Source organism: Portunus trituberculatus, chromosome 5 (genome assembly GCF_017591435.1).
Source record: "Portunus trituberculatus isolate SZX2019 chromosome 5, ASM1759143v1, whole genome shotgun sequence".
NCBI lineage: Eukaryota > Metazoa > Arthropoda > Malacostraca > Decapoda > Portunidae > Portunus > Portunus trituberculatus.
In genome coordinates this window covers 9739796-9762295 of record NC_059259.1, presented here as the reverse complement: position 1 = coordinate 9762295, position 22500 = coordinate 9739796, and the positions used below count along the sequence as shown (strand labels likewise).

At 44.7% G+C, this 22500-nt stretch overlaps 2 protein-coding genes and 1 long non-coding RNA gene across 4 annotated transcripts in view; 2 read left to right on the top strand and 1 right to left on the bottom strand.

Moving 5' to 3' along the window:
- Positions 1-1204: 1204 nt before the first annotated feature.
- Positions 1205-5976, top strand: LOC123514571. Of its 2 annotated transcripts, none has more exons than XR_006677637.1 (3): positions 1205-1278; positions 3612-3671; positions 5146-5492. It is a non-coding gene; the product is annotated as an uncharacterized LOC123514571 (long non-coding RNA). The 2 variants fall into 2 exon arrangements; XR_006677640.1 differs by lacking the exon at positions 1205-1278 and adding an exon at positions 5501-5976 and having other exon boundaries at positions 3447-3671; positions 5146-5288.
- Positions 5977-6294: 318 nt separating this feature from the next.
- Positions 6295-14316, top strand: LOC123514568 (ribosomal RNA-processing protein 7 homolog A-like). The gene is made up of 7 exons (XM_045272522.1): positions 6295-6455; positions 7831-7970; positions 8430-8555; positions 10899-11022; positions 12565-12721; positions 13182-13306; positions 14163-14316. The coding sequence occupies exons 1-7, from the start codon at positions 6422-6424 to the stop codon at positions 14246-14248; spliced, it is 792 nt and encodes a 263-aa protein (XP_045128457.1). The 5' UTR covers positions 6295-6421; the 3' UTR covers positions 14249-14316.
- Positions 14317-15653: 1337 nt separating this feature from the next.
- LOC123514562 (proteoglycan 4-like) overlaps positions 15654-22500 on the bottom strand; it is a 10901-nt gene continuing 4054 nt past the window's right edge. Inside the window, exon 2 of the mRNA XM_045272506.1 lies at positions 15654-18605. Within this exon, the coding sequence (XP_045128441.1) occupies positions 16740-18605 (1866 nt within the window). The 3' untranslated portion in view covers positions 15654-16739. The remainder of the gene's footprint in view (positions 18606-22500) is intronic.

Below are 22500 nucleotides of genomic sequence, written 5' to 3'. Positions count from 1 at the left end.
AAGGGCGTGACACAGCGCGGCGCCCCACATGGTGTGCGTGGTGCGTCACGTGGCGTGGTGCTGGTGGCACACGTCACACTGGTCCACGCGGGGCTCGGCATTGCCCTCCATGGATGGGGCGCCCTCCGTGCTGCTCTGTGTGCTCCACGGGGTAGCAAGGCAGCGGGGCGCGCGGGAGAATGGGCGCGGGTGCACCATCAGGCTGAAGCGCGCCAGGTAGTAGAGGGTGTGCGCCTCGCCCTGGGTGGCCTGGTTACGGGGCAGGAAGGCGCAGGCGGTGCATTGCCTGATGGAGGGTGGCCGCGCCGCCGCCGCCGCCCACCACTGCGCCGTAATTAAGGTATCGTGTGGCGTGGCGGCGGCGGCCCTGATGGCGGCCACCACCTGGTCCAGCAGCAGGTTGTGTGCGGGCGTCATGGCGCGGCGCAGCGCCAGCACCGTGGTGAGGAAGGCGCTGGGCATGTGGTGGTGCCATGGCTCCTCGCTCAGCGCCAGCAGGTCGTGGCCCAGCCTGTGCCACCCAGCCGCGTCCTGCAGCAGACCGCCCGGCAGCCGCCGCAGGTAGTCCCGCACCACCAGCAGCACCACCTCGGGGCCCAAGTCCTTGGCGTGGCGGGGGCGGCGCCCCTCGAACAGCTCTGCCTCAGCCAGGAACTGTCCTTCATGATCTTCCTCTTGAGTTTCTTGGTGCAGGCGCGCACGTGACTGCTGGTGCCCGCCACACGGCGTGTTGGCGGCGCCCACCACGTGATGTACAGCAGCAGGCAGCTCACCACATCGGGCACGCTGGCACCCAGCTCTGCGCCAAAGGGCCCCGCGCTGCCTCGTGGCCTGAGCCGCGGCGGTGCCATCTGGCCCTGGGCGGGCGGTGTCCCCACACTCTGCCTGGATCCTCGGCCCCCCATCGCTGACTCACTCATACACGGGGAACTATGATTAGGATAACATGGATTTCTTTTTATTTCGCCCTGATGCCGCCTCGCGGAATGAACAAATAATAATAATAATAATAATAATAATAATAATAATAATAATAATTAGTGGTAGTAGTAGTAGTAGTAGTAGTAGTAGTAGTAGTAGTAGTAGTAGTAGTAGTAGTATAAGCAAAGCGACAAATGTATCACTGGAGGGTTCATTTGCTTTATTCACTCCGGGTCGAGGGTTCAAAAAGTTAACGTGGACCCGGCACTCCTTCCCCGCGGTAGAACCCTGGGAGCCGCCACGCACGCACCCTCTGTGCCCCGCCCCTGGAGGAGGTGCAGGTGGAAGGACTTGTTGGTAAGGAGACTGAGAAGAGGTGTGGTATAGGTGGTGTGTGGTGGTAGTGGTGTTAGGCTGATCGTGTGGTGGTGTGTAGTGAGCTGGTGGTGTTGGTGGTGTGTGGTGTGGTGGTGGTGATAGTGGTAGTGGTGGTAGGACAGATTGCTCTTAACTACTTAGCGTATAGTGGATAAGGTGGTGGTGGTGGGATCGGGCAGACGTCCACGCGTAGGTTCGAATACCACCACATACCGCTTTGAAACCGTCATTTGTGGAGTGGTTTAAAGTTACCTACGTACATGTCACCATGATACCCAGGTTCTAGGTGGAGGTGTACCTGCCTTACACTAAAGATGAGCTTGGGTGGTGATATGGGCCCTAATATGGGTACCACTATAAAATTGCCTGCGCCACTAATGGGCGGAAACTGAACAGCGCTTCCTACATACTCGTGTCTACAGGCGCAATAAGCCTTAACGTAAACAAAAACAAAAAAATATATAGGCCTGTGTGTCCCTTAATGTGTTTTTAACCCTTGACTGTTACAAATTCCTGTGAAGCCTATCATGGGAACCAGCAGGCCAATCGGGTAGTTATTGGTAGTTTGACGTTGTTTAGTGGGTTCTGAAGGTTGAGTTCCTGTTAAGACGATCCGATTGTTAGGTTAATCATCTCGATACGCCTTTGAATTGTTAAATAGTTGAAACTGCGCTTAGCCCTTAGTATTCATGTCAAAATGGGTTAATATTCATGGGGTAGGTGAAGAGGCAGTAGGGTAGATTGAGGCAGCAAAATAGATAAAAGAGGGCAGTTGAAGACATTTTTTAGAGCATTTTTATAGTTTTGCATGTTTTAGAGCATTATAAGACAATTTGGCTACGATAACACCACCTTATTGACATTAGGAAGGGTCTGTGGAGGTCTGAAGCTGTAAAATCACCAAATAATATGAAAACTTGTCCTGGTACTGAAGGGGTTAATGATACTCGTGTTTGGCTAGTTTAAGTGTGATAGTGGATAGCAATGTTTAGTTACCGTCCATGCTTGCCTACTAAACTTGCCTTGTGTTCATAGTGATAAGGTGAAGTTTGTTGACTTTCACTTGCCAGGACAGACAGGGCGTGGTCGGGGGTCTTGTGGATGGGTGAAGTAGGCAGGCATGAGGTGTTACGTGGTTCTAGGAAAAGTTTACGGGATAATTTAGTACTTGTGTGGTTAGGTTAGGTTGAAGTAGGCAAGAGTTACGTGGTTCTAGGGTGTCGTGCATAGTGGTAGGTCTTAGATAGCAGTGTTTTTCCCTCATTACAGCAGTTTTTGTCTTTTCTCTCATTGTTTTGCGGTTTCTGGAGCAGTTTCGTTTGACGTGGTGAAGCAGGCAAGGTTAATGTTACGTGGTTCTAGGAAAAGTTTACGGGGTAGGTTTCTTGAGGCTGTCTCGCATAGTTTCAGTTCGTGGATAGCAGTAAGTGTCTTCATTCAGCAGTTTTACAGTTTTTCTTATCTTCATTACAGCAGTTTTTCTTGTTTTTTTTTTTCCCCGGAGCAGCTTTGTTTGACGTGGTGAAGCAGGCAAGGTTGATGTTACGTGGTTGTAGAAAAGTTTACGGGGTAGGTTTCTTGAGGCTGCCTTGCATAGTTTCAGTTCTTAAGATAGTAGCCTTATCTTCATTAGAGCAGCTTTGTTTGACGTGGTGAAGTAGGGAAGTTTGATGTTACGTGGTTGTAGAAAAAGTTTACGGCGTAGGTTAGGTTGTCTTGCATAGTGGTGAAGTTCTTAGTATTTTTTTTTTCTTTTCTTTTTTTTTACTTTTTTTTATTTTACTGGCCATCTTTCGTGTTTTTTTTATACCTTTTACCTTTTTTATTTTGCCTTTTTTTGTATTTTTTTTTTTTTACCGTGTCCAGAGCGGTTTTGTTTGACGTGGTGAAGCAGGCAATGGTTGTTAGGAGGTTGTAGGATAAGTTTACTGGGTAGTTTGCTGTGTGGTGCCTTGCGTAGTGATGATAGTTCTTAGATAACAGTGACTTTTTCTTCATTTTAGCAGCGCCTTTCTTTTTCTTTGTGTTGGCATTTCCAGAGCAGTTTTGTTTCGTCTTGATTTCATTTCAGAAGATGGCGAGTGGAGTTTGCTGTGACGCCATGGAAAGGTGGTCAGATGAGGAGCGAAACTAAAAGTAGGCGATCGCTGTTACGTCGCTGTAGAAAAATCTTTATTGGATAGTTTATTTTTGGGTGCCTTGCATAGTGGTGATCGCAGTAACTTAATTATTTATTCACATTTTTTTTTCTATTATTTATTTTAATTTGTCATTTCCAGAGTAGTTTTGTTTCGGCTTCTATTTCATTTCAGAAGAGCGAGTGAAGCTTGGTGTAACGCCATGGAAGGAACCTCAGCCTAGTGACACTGACGGTAAGTAGGCTACACCTCGTCTTGTTGCTCTTGACAGTGCAGAAAGATATAATGATGTAAATGACTATTAACCCGTAAAGTCCGACAGGCCTTAAATAGGGCTGCATTGCACACTTCCGAGAGTCCTTAAATGGGGCAGCTACTTTGAGCGCTAATAAAAACCGCGCTAGCATTGGTAGCGCTGCTATATTTGGTCATGACGTAGGCCTATGGTAGTACTGTCGGCTCCCAGGAAGCACACCGCTCTAGCAACTTTTTTTTTTTTTTTTTTTTTTTTTTTAAGGGGGGTGAAGAGAGGAGGTAGCTAGCTGAAGAGAAAGTGGGTGGGAAGAGAAGGGGTGAAGGAAAGTAAGAGATAGATGGTGGGCTTGACCACCTTGCTAATTTTAGGCTCTAGCCAGCTAGTCTACCGCAAATTTCTGTGAGGTGCGTGAGCGTCGTGTCGCGGTGATAATTATTTACGTATTTACGTATTTACTTATTTAAGGAACTATTATTTACAACTATGGCTACTGGAGCTAAGAGGAAGCTAAAGTTTAGTGATAAAAGTGATAGACAAGGCGGGACAAGACGGAAAGTGCACAGGTTGGAGGTAGATCCCGACCCCGCTATTGTGACAACATCGTCACCCACGCTTGATAAAAACATACGTAACTATAATCAGCCAATATGAGTGAAAACACGAAAAACATGTGAAAACACATAAAAACATGAGCAGTGCCTTACATTATGTAAGAATACACATAAAAGCACCTCCCCCGAGTTGCCGCTACCACAATCTTCTCCAATTATCGGTTATTATTCTGAGACAACCATAGTGAGTAGAGCAATAAAAACTTGTAGGATGATGCATTGTCATGTCTACTAACAGCAGATTTTTTTCCAGAGTAATTTATGAGTTTATTTTTTTTATGATAATTGCGGTAATGGGAGGGTGCGAATTTTGCGGCCATCGGTCTTAGCGGGTTAAGTTCTTTTCTTTCAAATGACTGTATATCTAGTTAGTCTCTTTCAAATGACTGTGTATCTAGTTCGTCTTTCTCCTTCAAATGACTGTATATCTGTATATCTATCTAGTCTTTCTCCTTCAAATGACTGTATATCTATCTAGTCTTTCTCCTTCAAATGACTGTGTATCTAGTTAGTCTTTCTTTCAAATGACTGTATATCTAGTTAGTCTTTCTTTCAAATGACTGTGTATCTAGTTAGTCTTCTCTTTCAAATGACTGTATATCTAGCTAGTCTTTTTCCTTCCAGTGACGACGTATTTAGTTGTCTTTTCTCCTTCAAATGATTCTATATCTATGGTTAGTCTTTCTTCCAAATGACTACGTCTTTCAAATGACTACATATTTCGTTAGTCTTTTCTCTCAAATGACTATATCTAGTTCTTTTCTCTTTCCAATGACTACATATTTAGTTCTTTCCTCCTTCCGATGACTACATATTCAGTTCTTTTCTTTCATCATTTCAGGAGCAGAGTAGTTTGGTGGCATGCCGTGGAGAGAGCCCCTGTAATACCTACGTTAAGTGCCGTGCCTCTGTTCTAGTTTGTATTACTTCAGAGAAACAAAGATCTAGGATTCTGTTCTGGCTAGTTGTCCATACTCAACGAAGGTAAACGTAAAGGACTGTGTTGTGGTGAGATGACTTTAACGCTGACAGTGGAAGCAGGAGACATTCAGGAAGTGTTTCCGATTAGTAGTCAATTTGTGAGGGGTTTTTTTTTATCACCTCAGTATAAAAGACTTAGCATAAGGGATTATTTATTGGAGATCACTATTGGTTAATCTATTCATTACCGTCACTGTTATAACTATCGTTTTCAGAAAGACGACAGCGGAGACGAGAGTAGAAGGCGTGTAGGAGTGAGCCAGCCAGCCAGCCAGCCAAGACGCCTCGCCTCGCCTCCACCTGTCACCAGCCATGCCGTGTTGTCTTCCCGTCCTCCAACATGACCAAAACATTGGAGTACAGGAGAAATCGAAGATAAGAGGGAAACCCAGAGATTAAGGATTTAAGGAGAGGAGAGATGTGTACCACGATGCTGAGGGAGAGAAGATTCATCCATCAGTCATCCTGCTGGCTCTGTGTGGTCTGCTGAGGAAGAGAGAAGATTGGTCCTGCTGCTTCTGTCTATTGTCTGTCTGTCTGTGAGTGAACCGGAGTGTAAGTCTCAGTGTGGCTGGCCGTGGTGCTGGTACATGAGCTGTTGTGTGTTGTAAGTCCTCGGACTCCCCAACTATCATGGTTATTGGTTTGGTTTTTTTTTTTTAATAAAACTTTTTGCTGGTGAAAGTGTGTTGTTTTTCTCCGGAGAGTCTTCTGAGTATCGTAACGACGACGTGGTCAGGTCAGGCAAAGGAATCCATACACGATCTGTTAGATCCTATACCTTCTCGCCTCCTAGTATCACGCCCCTCCGTTCCCGTTGATCCCGCTCCATCGTCCCGTTGACCTGCCCCCTCCTAACACCCCCCCCTCCCTCCCACAACTATGGTGAATCTGAACTAAGAGGATAAGGCCAGTAAAGCTCCCAGCCCTATAGGAAGAACAGAATAAATCTCGTAAAGCTCCCAGTACTGTAGGGAGAATAGAATAAACCTCGTAAAGCGAGCCGAATGAGCAGCAGCGAGCCGAGCCGAACTAGAGCCATGACCACGTGGATGACGATGTAAACAAACCCTGGCTGGCTCTTGGCTCTGCTGCACCTCACCACCACCACCACCACCTGCTGACACCACACCACCATGGACCACTCCGACACAGTGCTGGGCTTCAAGGGTCAGTATCGGCAAGGCAAGGGAGGGAGGGAGGGGACGAGATAAGGAAGGAAGGTGGACGAGTCGCTGTGTGACTGATACAGGATAACCTAGATGGGCCCTGGTGGCCCTTTGTTATCCTATTATTTGTTATGTTGTGTGAAGGCAGGGCCAGGGAGGGAAGGAAGGAAGGCAGGGCCAGGGAGGGAGGGGAAGGAATAAAGGCAGGGCAAGGGAGGGAAGGCAGGCAGGCAGGGCACTACTGAGGGAAGGAAGGCACTGTCCCCAAGAAACCATCCAGCGTGCTTGCCTCTATACATGGATCCCACTTCCAGCTCCTCCACTCAGCTGATTTGACGTCATATGAGAGAGAATATGAAAATGAATAAGGAAGGAGAGAGAGAGAGAATATGGCAATGAATAAGGCAGCGTTTTTCAACCTTTATACCCTTGCGTAACCCTTCAAATACATCACATCTCAAGGGACCCCTACGCAAAAACAAAATTATACACCACATATTTCTCATTTAATGTGATGTCAAATCCGCTGGGTGGAGGAGCTGGGAAGGGGGACCCGTGAATTGAGGCGAGCACGCGGGACGGTTTCTCATGGACAGTGCCAGAAGAAAGGACAGGGCAAGGAAGGATACACCTACTGACCCTGCCCTACCTTGCCTCACCACTGGGCAGGGAAAGGCAAGGTACACATACACATACTGACCCTGCTTTACCTTGCATCACCACCACCACCACTCCCCAGCCGTCAGTGAGTGTGGCCTCCAGCTTCACCACACAGGAGCAGCGCCACACTCCTGCAAACAATAAGACTTGTGTTAGTGTAGTAGTGCCTTCCAAGATTATTAGTGTGGTAGCTCCTTCCCCCATCACCCCACCCCGCCCTCCGTCTCCCAGAAAAAGAGTGTGTCGGTATTATCCTGTTCTGGCGCTTTATTCTAACCACTCACTCATTCTTGGTGTTAGTAGGTTCACGTTAGGGGAGTGTTTCTTGTGGTGATAATACCATTTCTTCTTCCTCTTCTTCTTTTTCTTCCTGTTTATTTCTTTTCTTCTTTTTTTTCTTCTTCCTCCTCCTTTTTTTTTCTTCCTGTTTTTCCTCTTCTTCTTCTTCTTCTTCTTCTTCTTCTTCTTCTTCTTCTTCTTCTTCTTCATCTTCCTCTTCCTTCTCCTCTTCTTCTTCCTTCTCCTCTTCTTCTTCCTTCTCCTCTTCTTCTTCCTCCTCCTCCTCCTCCTCCTCCTCCTCCTCCTCCTCCTCCTCTTCTTTTTGTCTTTTTTTCTTCTGCTTTTTCTTATTCTTGTTCTTGTTCTTTTTATCTTCTTCCTCTTTCTTCTTTTTTTCCTCTCCACTTCCTCCTCCTCCTCTTCCTGGTCCTCTGCAGTGATGGTCCTTAAGTTCAGCCAGGAGAGCAAGGTGGGTCACCAGCTGCTGTGGAAACAACACACAGTTCGCACCCACAGCGACGCCAAACCAGTCGGCCGCACCCTGTTTGTCATCAATGTGCCTCCGTACTGCAACCAGGTGAGAGAGAGAGAGAGAGAGAGAGAGAGAGAGAGAGAGAGAGAGAGAGAGAGAGAGAGAGAGAGAGAGAGAGAGAGAGAGAGAATGAGAGAAAGGAAAAAAGAAAGGGAAGAGAGAAAGAAAGAGAGAGAGAGAGAGAGAGAGAGAGAGAGAGAGAGAGAGAGAGAGAGAGAGAGAGAGAGAGAGATTAGGTTAGGCTAGAAAGGTGTGTGTGTGTGTGTGTGTGTTACCTTATAAATGTGAAATATATCTTTTATTTTGGAACTAAATATATCATGTGCTTAATTTGTCTAGTTTATGAAGATTACACTAATAATGAAAATAATCAATCAAATTATAAGGCCAGCCATCACAAACAAGGCTTACAGGAACACTACCAACTCAAATAGCAAAGTAAAGACAAGAAATTAACCTAAACTCAAACATACAGAAAAACTAATATTCTCTCTCTCTCTCCAGGAATCACTCACACACCTGTTCTCGCAGTATGGGGAGGTGACACAGGTGCACCTCCACAAACGCCCCTCCTCTCTCCCCGCCACAAAGCCAAAATACCCACACTTCTCCAGCAAAGAGCTCATTCTGGTGTGTGTTTACCTAGTTGTATGTTTCATGGTTTGAGTGGGAATCCTAGTGGCCATGGCAGTGTGTGGGTGCAGGTGTGTGGCGTCCCAGGCTGCGGTGTGCCTTTCTGGGGCTGGGCAAGGTTGGGAAGACCTTGCTGGTGGGGCTGCTGGCTGGGGAGGGCTGGATTAGGCCTACTTCTCTTTACCAGTGTTGTGAGTGTGTTGGGGGTGTTTGGTGTGTTGGGGTGGGGTCTTGTGGTGTGTGTGTGTGTGTGTGTGTGTGTGTGTGTGTGTGTGTGTGTGTGTGTGTGTGTGTGTGTGTGTGTGTGTGTGTGTGTGTGTGTAATTCACCTCCTCGGTCGCCTGCTGGTCACCCAGCCAGTCTTCCTCATTACAGAGGGAGCTCAGAGCTCATAGACCGATCTTCAGGTAGGAATGAGACCACATCAACACACTCCACACACCGGGACAGCGAGGCCACAACCCCTCGAGTTACATCCCATACCTGTTTACTGCTGGGTGAACACACCCTACACATTAACAGACCACAACACACTCCACACACCAGGACAGCGAGGCCACAACCCCTCGAGTTACATCCCGTACCTATTTTACTGCTAGGTGAACACCCTACACATTAACAGATCACAACACACTCCACACACCGGGACAGCGAGGCCACAACCCCTCGAGTTACATCGCGTACCTATTTACTGCTGGGTGAACACACCCTACACATTAACACACCACAACACACTCCACACACCGGGACAGCGAGGCCACAACCCCTCGAGTTACATCCCGTACCTATTTTACTGCTAGGTGAACACCCTACACATTAACACACCACAACACACTCCACACACCGGGACAGCGAGGCCACAACCCCTCCAGTTACATCCCGTACCTATTTTACTGCTAGGTGAACACACCCTACACATTAACACACCACAACACACTCCACACACCGGGACAGCGAGGCCACAACCCCTCGAGTTACATCCCGTACCTATTTTACTGCTAGGTGAACACCCTACACATTAACACACCACAACACACTCCACACACCGGGACAGCGAGGCCACAACCCCTCCAGTTACATCCCGTACCTATTTTACTGCTAGGTGTACAGGGGCCACACATTAAGAGGCTTGCCCATTTGCCTCGCTGCTTACCGGGACTCGAACCCGGCCCTCTCGATTGTGAGTCGAGCGTGCTAACCACTACACTACGCGGTGTGTGTGTGTGTGTGTGAATTTTTCCTGTATTCTTTTGATTTCTATACATGTTGGCATAATAGTGTTTGTTTCAGAAATATTCATAACAGGCTACATACAAAAATAGGTTCTTATTCCTAATCTGCTGTTGTTTAACCCCTTCAGTACTGGGACACATTTTTACCTTGAGATTTGTGTACAATTAGACCATTTTATTGACATTAGGAAGGGTCTATGGAGGTCAGAAGATTAATGGCCAGTCTTCACTATTTTAACCCTTTCAGTACTGGGACACGTTTTTACCTTGAGATTTGTGTACCATTAAACCATTTTATTGACATTAGGAAGGGTCTATGGAGGTCAGAAGATTAATGGCCACAGTCTTCACTATTTTAATTCCCCACATGAGTTTCTGAAGGTGTAGAAAATCACCAAATAGTCACCAGAATGAATATGGAAACACATCATGGTACTCAAAGGGTTAAGACTTCTGATTGGTGTCCAAGGTATATTTAACGTCTTCAGTACCAGGATGCATTTCCATACTCATTCTGGTGACTATTTGGTGATTTTTTTACAGCTTCAGAAACTTATGTAGGGATTAAAATAGTGAAGACTGTGCCCATTAATCTTCTGACCTCCATAGACCCTTCGTAATATCTATAAAATGGCCTAAAAACATGCCAAACTGTCTTAAAATACCCTGGAAACATGTCTCCTTATTCATTCTGGTTACTATTTAGTGATTTTCTACAGCTAGAAACTCATGTGGGGATTAAAATAGTGAAGACTGTGGCCATTAATCTTCTGACCTCCATAGACCCTTCCTAATGTCAATAAAATGGTCTAATGGTACACAAATCTCAAGGTAAAAAAAAATGTCTAATCGTACACAAATCTCATGGTAAAAAATGTGTCCCAATACTGAAGAGGTTACAAAAGTTTCCAATCCCCTTCCTAACAGCTTACAAATCATCTAATACCCCTTTAGACAAATTAAAACTTTTCTAACCCTCTACACTAAGTTATATATAAGTTCCATGTTGCTCTTTCCTATATCAAGCATCACTAATCCCTCCTTCCTACATTATATGGATTCTGAACCTGTATTTTCCTGATTATAAAGGCTTCAATCCTCTTGGCAGGGGTTCAAGGTGGCCTATGTGGTGTTCAAGCAAGGGGTGACGCTCAAGAAGGTTCTGGCACTCCCTGCTGGCACTGAGCTCATCTTGTCCACCGAGAAGAGACCTGTCCTAACTGGAGTGAAGAGTGAGTAGGAGGAGGAGATTCTGACACATGCCAACACACCCAAACATACACTGACACACCCAAATACAACCCAACACACCCAAACACACCCTGACACATGCTAACATACCCAAAACAACACCCAGACACAACCCAAACACACTCAAACACATCCCAACACACCCAAACACACCCTAACTCAACTAAGCACACCCAAACACACCCTAACTCAACTAAACACACCCAAACACACCCTAACTCAACTATCAAACCCCAACACACCTTATCACACCCCAACACACCTTATCACACCCAAAACACCCCCTGTCACACCCCTTAACACATCCCAACACATCCAAACACACTCCACCACACCCAGACACATCCAAACACACTCCAACACACCCAAACACACTCCAACACACCCAGACACATCCAAACACACTCCAACACACCCAAATACACTCCAACACACCAAAACACACCCAGACACACTCTAAACACACCCTAACACACTCCAAACACACCCAAACCAGTGGCAGCTTATGGAAAAATATAATGTAGGGACTGCATCATTGCAAGCTTCACACAACAATATAATAATAATAATAATTGGAAGAAAAATGTTAAAAAGAAATATTTAAACAAATTATTTTTATAAACTTCACCGTACAATGCAATGTAAACATGGCCTTGGACTGAGCATTTATTGAAGCAGGCTGACCCAGAGCCAGTCTTTGCTATGGGCAATGTGGGTGAATAACCCAGGGCACAATCTATTTGGGGGTGCACTAGTGCCCTCAATTAAGAAAAAAAAAAGTGCAGGAAAAAGTCATCAATTTTCTTGAGTACTACTGGTCATGTCCACGTCAAGTTGGTGCAGCGGACGCTGATGTGCCCTTATTATCACATCAACTTGTTGGTGAGAGTTATACACATATCTGTGTCAGAACAGCTGAGGGAGGACGGGAGCAGGGGATCAACCTGCCGCTGCAGAGAGAGAGAGAGTGTCACTCAGGGGAAAAGCAAGAGAGACGGGGCAGGGGAAACACTGACACCTCTCCATTATTATAATACCATAATATTATAATACATCTTCCCCTTCCCCAGGGGAAGGGGAAGATGAGTGGGGGGGCATCAATGGATTGTTAGCCAAGGGTGCAAAACAAGCCAGGACTGCCCCTGGGCTGACCAGTGAGCTGCAGCAAATGCAGCTCAACAGTCTTGGTGTAGTGCCAAAAAAACACCTAAATTATTGTACAGCATGAAACTTCTGTTTTTGACTCGTTTTATTGTAAATTTTCAAAATTTAGTTATAAATAATTTGAAAAAAATGTTACATATTATAATGACTTGTTGTGACATGACGTGTTAGTTGTGTATTCTAGTGTGAGACTGATGGAGTCATGCACCTGGCAGTGAGTGTCTGGGCCGGGGGGACTGCAGCTCCACACCTCCTATGGGCAAGCCACCACACACCAAACACACACCAAACACACCTTAACACACCCAAACACATCTCAAACACCCCAAACACACACTAACACATCCTGGAACCCGCAGAGTGGCAGCAAGAGTACAACGCCAGCTTTGTGACCCGCAAGACTCTAGCGGAGGAGGTGAAGGAGGTGATGAAGGACTATGATGCCAAGAAGGAGAGGGAGAAGGCAGCAGGTCAACAGGAACCAGACAGTGAAGGATGGGTGACTGTGACCTCAGAGTGAGTGACTGCAGGCAACCTAACCTGACCTAATGTTATCTGTTGTTGTTGTTGTTGTTATGGGGTGTGTGTGTGTGTGTGTGTGTGTGTGTGTGTGTGTGTGTGTGTGTGTGTGTGTGTGTGTGTGTGTGGAGGCAACCTGACTTAATCTGTTTAATTTTACTCAGGGTTACTAAGAGAGAGAGAGAGAGAGAGAGAGAGACTACCAAATATTTGAGTGGAGGGGGTGGAAGAACTGGATAAAATGAGGAAAAAATGTCTTGGAGGAGGTGGAGGAGGTGGAGAAGCATTGAGAGAAGAAGTGGAAGAACAGAATAAAGATGTGGAGAGGTGGAGAAGTGGAGAGTTAGTATGACCTTAGATAATACAAAGATGAGAGAGACAAGAATTTAAACACACACAAACATACATACATTCACTCACTCTCCCTCTCCCTCTCCTCTTCCTCCTCTCTCTCTAGGAAGAAGAAGAAGCCACATCTGGAGAAGGTGGATGAGGTGAAGAAGAGGAAGGGAACCAAAAAGAAGAAACAACAAAAGCTCGTCAATTTTTACTCCTTCCAGCAACGCCAAGCTAAAATGGATCGTAAGTCACCCTCCTCCTCCTCCTCCTCCTCCTCTTCTCTCTCTTTTTTTCCTATTTTCATCTTCCACCTCCTCCTCCTCCTCCTTCTCCTCTTCTTCCTCTCCTCTTTTTTTTCCTATTTTCATCTTCCTCCTTCTCTTCCTCTTCTTTCTGTTCTTTCTCTCTCATTTCCTATCTTCACTCTCTTCCCTCCTCTTCTTGTTCTTCCTTTCTTTTGTTTTCTATCTTCATCTTTCTCTTCTTCCTCCTCCTCCTCCTCCTCTTCTTGTTTTTTTTTCTCTCTTGTTTCTATATTCATCTTCCTCCTCTCCCCTCCTCCTCCTCTTCTTCTTCTCTATTTTTTATCTTTATCCTCCTCCTCCTCCTCTTCCTCTTCCTCCTCCTCTCTTCTGTTCCCTATCTTCATCTTCCTCCTCTCCCTCCTCCTCTTTTCCTTTTCTCTTTTTTATATCTATCTGTCCTCTTCCTCCTCTTCTTCCTATCTTCATCTTCCTCCTCCTCCTCCTCATCTTCATCTTCCTGTCTTTCTTCTTTATCATTTTCTCCTTCTGTTATCTATTATTGTATTTCTCTCTCTCTCTCTCTCTCTCTCTCTCTCTCTCTCTCTCTCTCTCTCTCTCTCTCTCTCTCTCTCTCTCTCTCTCTCTCTCTCTCTCTCTCTCTCTCTTATCCATCCTACCCTTGTTCCTGCCTCTCTTATCCTTCATCTGTGGGAAAGAGATAGATAGATAGATAGATATGTTAGGTTAGGTTAGGTCATATATTATCCAAGTTTTCATTAATAAGATATACTAATAGAAAATGTGTGTATTCTCTCTCTCTCTCTCTCTTTCTCTCTCTCTCTCTCTCTCCACAGATCTTGCAGAGTTGAGGAAGAAATTCGAGGAGGATAAGAAGAGGATAGCACAAATGAGACACTCCAGAAAGTTCAGACCTTACTAGTTAATCAAGATCCGTGTATAACTTCTTCAAAATTGTGACCTTACTAGTAAATAAAGATCCGTGTGCAACTTCTTGAATATTTTGACCTTACGAGTAAATCAAAATGTGTGTGACTTCTTCAAAATTGTGACCTTACTAGTAAATTAAGATCCGTGTGTGACTTATAGAAAACTGACCTTACTGGTAAATAAAGATACGTGTGTGACTTCTTGAAAATTTTGACCTTATCAGTAAATTAAAATCCGTGAGTGACTTCTTGAAAATTGTGACCTTAACAGTAAATCAAGATCCGTGTGAGACTTCTAGAAAATTTTGACCTTATCAGTAAATAAAGAAATGTGTGTGACTTCTTGAAAATTTTGACCTTATCAGTAAATTAAAATCCGTGCGTGTTTTGACCTTATCAGTAAATCAAGAAATGTGTGACTTCTTGAAAATGTCGACCTTACCAGTAAATTAAGATCCGTGTGTGACTTATAGAAAACCGACCTTTACTAGTGAATGAAGGTGTGTATTAATTTCTTCAGTGCTGTTGTTGTTGTTACTGTTATTGTGTTCAGCTGCAGAACACTGAACCATTTAGGTGAGTGTAAATGTTCACAGAGGTTTATCCATATTTATTTATTTTTATTTATTTATTTATTTTTTTCTGGTGTACAAGTTTTGATAATGATTTGAATGTCTTCTTAATAAAATTTTAAAAAGTTTTTTTTCTTTCTTTTTTTCTTATTTATTTATTTATTTATTTTATTTTATTATTTTTTTTTTTTTTTTTTTTTTTTTTTTTTGCTCTGATCTCTTCCTCCTCCTCTTGTGTATTTGTGTGTGTTACTGAGTGTTACGGAGTGTTACAGAGTGTTGTGTGTTCTGGTTCATGTTGTGGCTTATTCATTCTTGTGTCTCATCAAAGTGGTTTTTCTAAGGGTATTTCTTGGTGTGTGTGTGTGTGTGTTGAAATATGTATGGTTTAGATTTTCAATAATGACAATAATGATGAAATACACACACACACACACACACCGCGTAGTGTAGTGGTTAGCACGCTCAACTCACAATCGAGAGGGCCGGGTTTGAGTCCCGGCGCGGCGAGGCAAATGGGCAAGCCTCTTAATTTGTGGGGTGTGTTCACCCAGCAGTAAATAGGTACGGGATGTAACTCGAGGGGTTGTGGCCTCGCTGTCCCGGTGTGTGGAGTGTGTTGTGGTTTCAGTCCTACCCGAAGATCGGTCTATGAGCTCTGAGCTCGCTCCGTAATGGGGAAGACTAGCTGGGTGACCAGCAGACGACCGAGGTGAATTACACTGCTTTCCCAAAATACATCAATAAAAATTCAATACAAGTCTACATATACAACAAATACTACTACTACAACTACAACAACTACAGCAATACACAAAACACAACAGGGATTCTCAAGAGCTGTATTTCTTTTCTTGACTGACAAAAATACAGACAGAGTAACAGAAACCCAAAGACTTACTGGCTACAAGGTAAACAACAGGTGGAGAAGATGAACAATGAAGAAATGCCACTAAAATAAACTACAACATGGATTCATTTAGGGGAGCAGGGCAGGGGGGGGAGTGGACAGTTCAATGTTAGGATTATTATTATTACTATTATTATTGATACTATTGTTATTGTTGTTTGATGGCCTTACTCTGTTTAGAAGTGAAAGAAATGTGTTTTAAATCATTCATAAGGAAAATAACCAAAAATATAAATAAAAATACAAAATACAACATACAGAACATGAGAAATTGTTATATAATAGAAAATAATGAATTATAATAAAAAAAATCCTTTATAAATACAATAGTAATAATAACAATAGCAATAACAATAGTAACAGTCTACAGAGAATACTTGTGGAGGTGAAAACACCCACTAAAGGCTTCACTACAGACAAATCAGGAACATGGCAACACACACACAAAATAGGTTTGTGTGTGTGTGTGTGTGTGAGGGGGGCGGGGTCACTTCTACTGTTGAGCAAATGGCGGCTACAGGACTTCCATTGATGATGTTTGATTTTTTTTTTTCCTTTATGCATCTTTTTTTTTTGTGTGTGTGTTTGTGTGTTTTAGGACTTAACAGGTCACCCTGTGCCCACACACACACACACACATACACACACACACACACCTGCGTAAGTGATTGCAACATTGGGTATTTTTTGCTGTGGGGCAAGGTGTGTGTGTGTGTGTGTGTGTGTGTGTGTGTGTGTGTGTGCAGGCACAGAGTGAGCATCACAAGATAACCATCACAGATAAGACTTGACCGAAGGGCGCGGCGCAGCGCAGGGCGTCGCGGCCCGACCCGGTGCTGGACAAGCAAACATTGGCTGGCAGAACACTCCAGGGACGTGGGTGTGGGCGTGGGGGCGGGTATGGGCGTGGGTTGATGTGCGGCATAAATATTCCCGGAGAATAAATAATGGAGCCAGCATGAGTGGCGGCGGTGGAGGGTGGTGCGGCACACCCGGGGCGCCTCACAGCTGCAGGAAGGTCATGAGTGAGTCGTAGATGAGGCGCGGGTCTGCCGTGCTGTCCGCCACGTAGCGCACGCCGTTCACGTCGCCGGTCTGGTGGTCCACCTCACCATACTCGCCGATGATGAGGCCCTCAGGGGTGCGCTCTTCGTGGCGGAACCGCCGCACGTTGTGACTCTCCACCACGTACCCCACCGTGCTGTTGGCCGCCGCGCCCCCCGCCGCCACGCTGGCGTCCACCAGCCGCAGCCCCACACCGCCCTCCGGGGCCACGCCCTCGGGGTGTGCGCCTCCGGGCAAGACGCCCTGCGGTGCAACGCCCTCGGGGGCTGTGCCGAAAGGAGCCCAACCCTCGGGAGCGTGCCCAAAGGGCGCCAAGCCCTGAGGCGCCATCCCCTGCTGGGCCTCGGGGAACCCGACAGGGAGCTGCTGAGGGGCGCTGTTCTGGGCTTCGGAGCGTGTCACTGACGCCACTACGCTCTGCTCCACCGCCTCGGCCTCGCCTCCCACAGATGCCGCCGCTGTGGTGGTAGTGGTGGTGGTAGCAGCTGTGGTGGTGGTAGTAGCAGCTGTGGTGGTGGTGGTGGTGGTGGTGGGCGGCACATCAGTGGTGACAGCGGAGCGGGGAGCAACGGTACCCCTGTGGTCGGTGGCGGTCTGCACCACCAGGGGATGGGTCAGCAGGTGGCTGGCGGTGCCTCTCTCCTCGGCGGCCTGCACAGGACGAGCACTGCGACCTCGGTGCCGAGGTGCGGCGGCGGCGGTAGTGGAGGGCGCAATAGTGGTAGGGGACTCCACCCTCACCTCCACCACCACGGAGGAGGCGGAGGAGCGGCTGCGGGCGTCCCCCACTTTGTTGGCCAGGCGGGCGGGGCTGGCGGGCCGCCGCGCCCTGCTTCCGCTCTTGCCGCCTGACTTCGGGCGCGTGGTGGTGTAGCGAAAGGCGCGGGGAGAGGCAGCCGCCGATATCCTAGGTGGTGACCCTGTTGTAGTGGTGGTGGTAGAAGGAGACTTTATGGTGGTGGAGGGAGGTGCTGGTGTGGTGGTTGTAGTGGTGGATGGAGGCTCTGTGGTGGTGGATGGAGGCTCGGTGGTGGTGGATGTAGTCGTGGATGGAGGCTCTGTGGTGGTGGTGGTGGTGGTGGTGGTTGTTGTTATTGTTGTTGTTGTTGGAGGTTTCTCTGTGGTGGTGGTGGGGGTAGTGGATCGAGGTGGCGGTGGTGCCTCCGTGGTGGTGGTGGAGGCGGGATGCAGCAGGCGGGTCCTCTCACCGCGTCTGATGGTGGGGGCAGGGATAGTGGTGGTGACAGGGTCTTCAGCATACAGGTCGAAGTAGTAGTAGTCCGTCAAGTACTTATAGTCGTCCTCGGTGAAGGTGGAACTGTTGAGCGCCTCCGAGAACTCACTGAGGAACGAGAAGGCTGGAGCAGACTCCACCTTGCCTTGGCTCCTCACCCCGACCCTGTTTACGCCTTCCACGCCAGACACAGACGCTGCCACGGAACCAGAACCAGAGGAAGAAGAACCAGGAGGCTGAGAAGAACCACTACTACTAGAACCCAACCTACGAGAGCCCCTGGAACTTACCCTAGAGGATAACACAGGCTCGCCACCATCACCACCCCCAGATTCTACCAACACAGATGACGAACTTAAACTTAACCTATCATTGTTCGTGTCTGCAGGTTCCCCACGCCCTTCGTCTCTTGCCAGGGGGCGTGCGGGATGTTCCAGGCCCTCGTCGTAGCCACCACCACCTGCATGGTCGTCGAGGATGCGTAGAAACTCTGTGCCAAAGATTACTCCACTGTGGCCGCGTAGGGGAACACCACGTACCCCTCTTGAACCCGCCAGCAGCAGCACCACCTGTCGAGAGGAGGAAGAGATAGAGAGCTGCTTGAAAAAAGAGCGCGTAATAGAAAACAAAGAGTAGGTATTCTCTCTCTCTCTCTCTCTCTCTCTCTCTCTCTCTCTCTCTCTCTCTCTCTCTCTCTGGCAACAGGTTAGAGCGGTGTCTCGTCCCCATGTAACCTTGACCTTTGCAACTCAAGGCCACAGATGAACAAGTAGCCAAATCCATGCTGTGGTCGGGCTGTTGCTAGGATTTCTCTCTCTCTCTCTCTCTCTCTCTCTCTCTCTCTCTCTCTCTCTCTCTCTCTCTCTCTCTCTCTCTCTCTCTCGTTTTTGTTGCGTGCACGAATGTAATTTTATTTTGTTTTTCAGTGTCTTGAGTGTTTTATAGCTCTCTCTCTCTCTCTCTCTCTCTCTCTCTCTCTCTCTCTCTCTCTCCAAGATTCGTGCGCTGGTTTACGAGACACGCTTTCAGTTCGTGAGCAGATGAACCAACACACACACACACACACACACACACACACACACACACACACACACACACACACACACACACACACCTTTACTTTATGGTGTTATAAGTACCAGATTACTTATAAAAGAAGAGGAAAAAAAAGAATAATAACAAGAACAAGAACAGAACTGGATAATCAAGAACAGGAGAAGGAGAAGGAGGAGGAGGAGGAGGCAAGATTCTCCTCCCCCTTCTCTTCCTCTTCTCTTCCTTCCTCCTCCTCCTCCTCCTCCTCCTCCTCTTAAGGGTAATAAGGGCGTCAGGTGGAGGACAAATGAGAGAGGAGGAGGGAGAGAAGAGATTATATTACGTAAGGAACCTCTCTCTCTCTCTCTCTCTCTCTCTCTCTCTCTCTCTCTCTCTCTCTCTCTCTCTCTCTCTCTCTCTCTCTCTCTCTCTCTCTCTCTCTCTCTCTCTCTCTCTCAAATTATATGTTTCATGTAACACGCAACTGTCTCTCTCACTCTCACTCACTCGCTCACTCACTCACTCACTTTAAATTACTCTAGTAGAAGTTGACAGAACTTATGTTACTACTACTACTACTACTACTACTACTACTACTACTACTACTACTACTACTACGACTACTACTACTACTACTACCACCATCACCACCACCACCACGAACGTCATAATTACAAAAATATTACATTAAACTCGAATTTCAACCTCCCCCTTCTCTTATACTCCTGCCCCCACCCACCCAACCCCCCAGCCCCTGCCCCCTACCCCTGTCGTCCCCCTGGCGGTAAAAAGTTGCCAGTATCCAACCTTCACTTTTAAACCTTTCTCCGTTCACTTATAAACCTTCCTGTCTTGATTTTTGAGTCCTCGGGTTACTTAGAAAATTACTTAAGATATGTTGTTACTTAGAAAAAGACTTAAGATATGTTGTTACTTAGAAAAAGACTTACAGATACGTTGTTACTTAGAAAATTACTTAAGATACATTGTTACTTAGAAAATTACTTGAGATACGTTGTTACTTAGAAAATTACTTAAGATATGTTGTTACTTAGAAAGTGATTTAAGATATGTTGTTACTTAGAAAACTACTTAAGATACATTGTGATACTTAAAAATGACTCGATACATTGTGATACATAAAAAAAGATAACTTAAGGTACGTTGTTACTTAAAAATTTACTTTAAGATACGTTGTTACTTAGAAAACTACTTAAGATACATTGTGATACTTAAGATTTACTCGATACATTATAATACTTAAACAATGACTTAAGATACGTTGTAATACTTAGAAAATGACTCGAGTACTTAGAAAATGACGATACGCTGTTACTTCGAAAATGATTTGATACGCTGTATTAGAAAATGACTTGATACGCTGCATTGCTTAGAATATAACTTGATACATTGTATTAGAAAATGACCTGATACGCTGTTACTTAGAAAATTACTTGATACGCTGTGTTACTTAGAATATGACCTGATACGCTGTGTTACTTAGAAAATGACTTGATACGCTGTATTACTTAGAATATGACTTGATACGCTGTTACCTAGAAAATGACTTGAGATACGTTGTGATACTTAGAAAATTACTTACGAGACGTTTTTACTTAGAAACTGACTTAAGATACATTGATACTTAGAAAATGACTCAAGATATGTTGTGATACTTAGAAAATTACTCGAGTACTTAGAAACTTATTTGATACGCTGTTACTTCGAAAATTACTTAAGATACGTTGCGAAACTTAGAAAATTACTTAATATTCGTTGTGATACCTAGAAAATAACTTGATACATTATGATACTTCGTAAAACAACTTAAATTACGTTGTATTACTTAGGATCTTAGGACAAGATCCTAAGTAATACAACGCTGTGATACTTAGAGAAATAGCTAAGATACGTTGTGATACTTAAAACATGACCTAAGACACGTTGTGATACTTAAAAAAATGAACAAAGATACGTTGTGATACTTAAAAAAATGAACTAAGATACGTTGTGATACTTAAAACATGACCTAAGATACGTTGTGATACTTAGAGAATTAGCTAAGATACGTTGCAATACCTGAAAAAATACTTGGACCTTGGGAAAGACGTCGTGTTGCTTAGCTTATTACTTGGAATTACTATTTTCTGTCGTTACTTCATTAATTACTTGCGATTCTATTTCTTTACGTGTTATTTAGAGAATTAATTAAGGGGTTGTTCTTCATTCAATCTTTGTTTGTTACATAGAAAATTACTTAGAGCTTGGAAAATACGTCGTGTTGCTTAATTGATTACTTGAGATTCTACTTTTTGTTACTTTATTGATTACTTGAGATTCTACTTTTTATTACTTTATTAATCACTTGCGATTCTATTTCTTTACGTGTTATTTAGAGAATTACTTAAGGAATCTTGTTGTTCTTCATTAAGCCTTGGGAGTGTTACATATAAAAAATACTTGAATCTTGAAAAAAAAATAACGTCGTGTTGCTTACTTTATTACTTGCGATTAAATTTTTACTTGTTACTTCATTAATTACTTGCGATTCTATTTCCTTTACGTGTTATTTAGAGAATTACTTAAGGAAACTTGTTGTTCTTCATTAAGTCTTCGGAGTGTTACATTAAAAAATACTTGGATCTTGAAAAAATAAATAAATAAATAAACGTCGTGTTGCTTAGTTTATTACTTCCGATTCTATTTCTTTTAGTTACTTATAAATGACTTAAGGAATTTGTTGAACTTTATTAAATCTTCGGGTATTACTTAGAAAATTATTTAAAACCTAATATGTTAATTAATTACATGGGATTATATTTTCCAGGTGTTACTAATAAATTACTTAAGGACTCCAGCTGAACTTCATATTAAAATCTTGGGGTATTACTTATGAAATTACTTAAAACTTCATAATACGCTAATTAATTACACGGTATTATATTCTCCAGGTGTTACTTACAGAACCACTTAAACACTCCAGCTGAACTTTATCTACGGGTGTTACTTAAAAAATTACTTAAAACTTACTTACTTAAGATAACCGAACTTAAAAATATTATGGGTAAATTACAAAGCACTTAAGATTTCTTCACGAGTTACTTAAGATAATCAGGTGACACTTATGAATCTTTGGGTGATACGTCAGGAAATTACTTATAACACGTGGATAGGTAACAGCAAACAGTGTGGCGGGATTCTGTGACTGCCATAAAAACGTGTCATGGAAGTGTATCATAGAGGAAAGTGTATCATGGAGTGTATCATGGAGTGGATCGTAGAAGTGTATCATAGAAGAAAGTGTATTATAGAAGTGTATCATAGAAGTGTATCATAGAAGAAAGTGTATCATAGAAGTGTATCATAGAAGAAAGTGTATCATAGAAGTGTATCATGGAGTGTATCATAGAAGTGTCATTGAAGAAAGTA

Coding starts and splice junctions, on each gene's coding strand:
- LOC123514568 (XM_045272522.1), top strand. CDS start 6,422: ATGGACCACTCCGACACAGTGCTGGGCTTCAAGG. Junction 7,971..8,429: donor TGCCTCCGTACTGCAACCAG/GTGAGAGAGAGA, acceptor CTCTCTCTCCAG/GAATCACTCACACACCTGTT. Junction 13,307..14,162: donor ACGCCAAGCTAAAATGGATC/GTAAGTCACCCT, acceptor CTCTCTCCACAG/ATCTTGCAGAGTTGAGGAAG.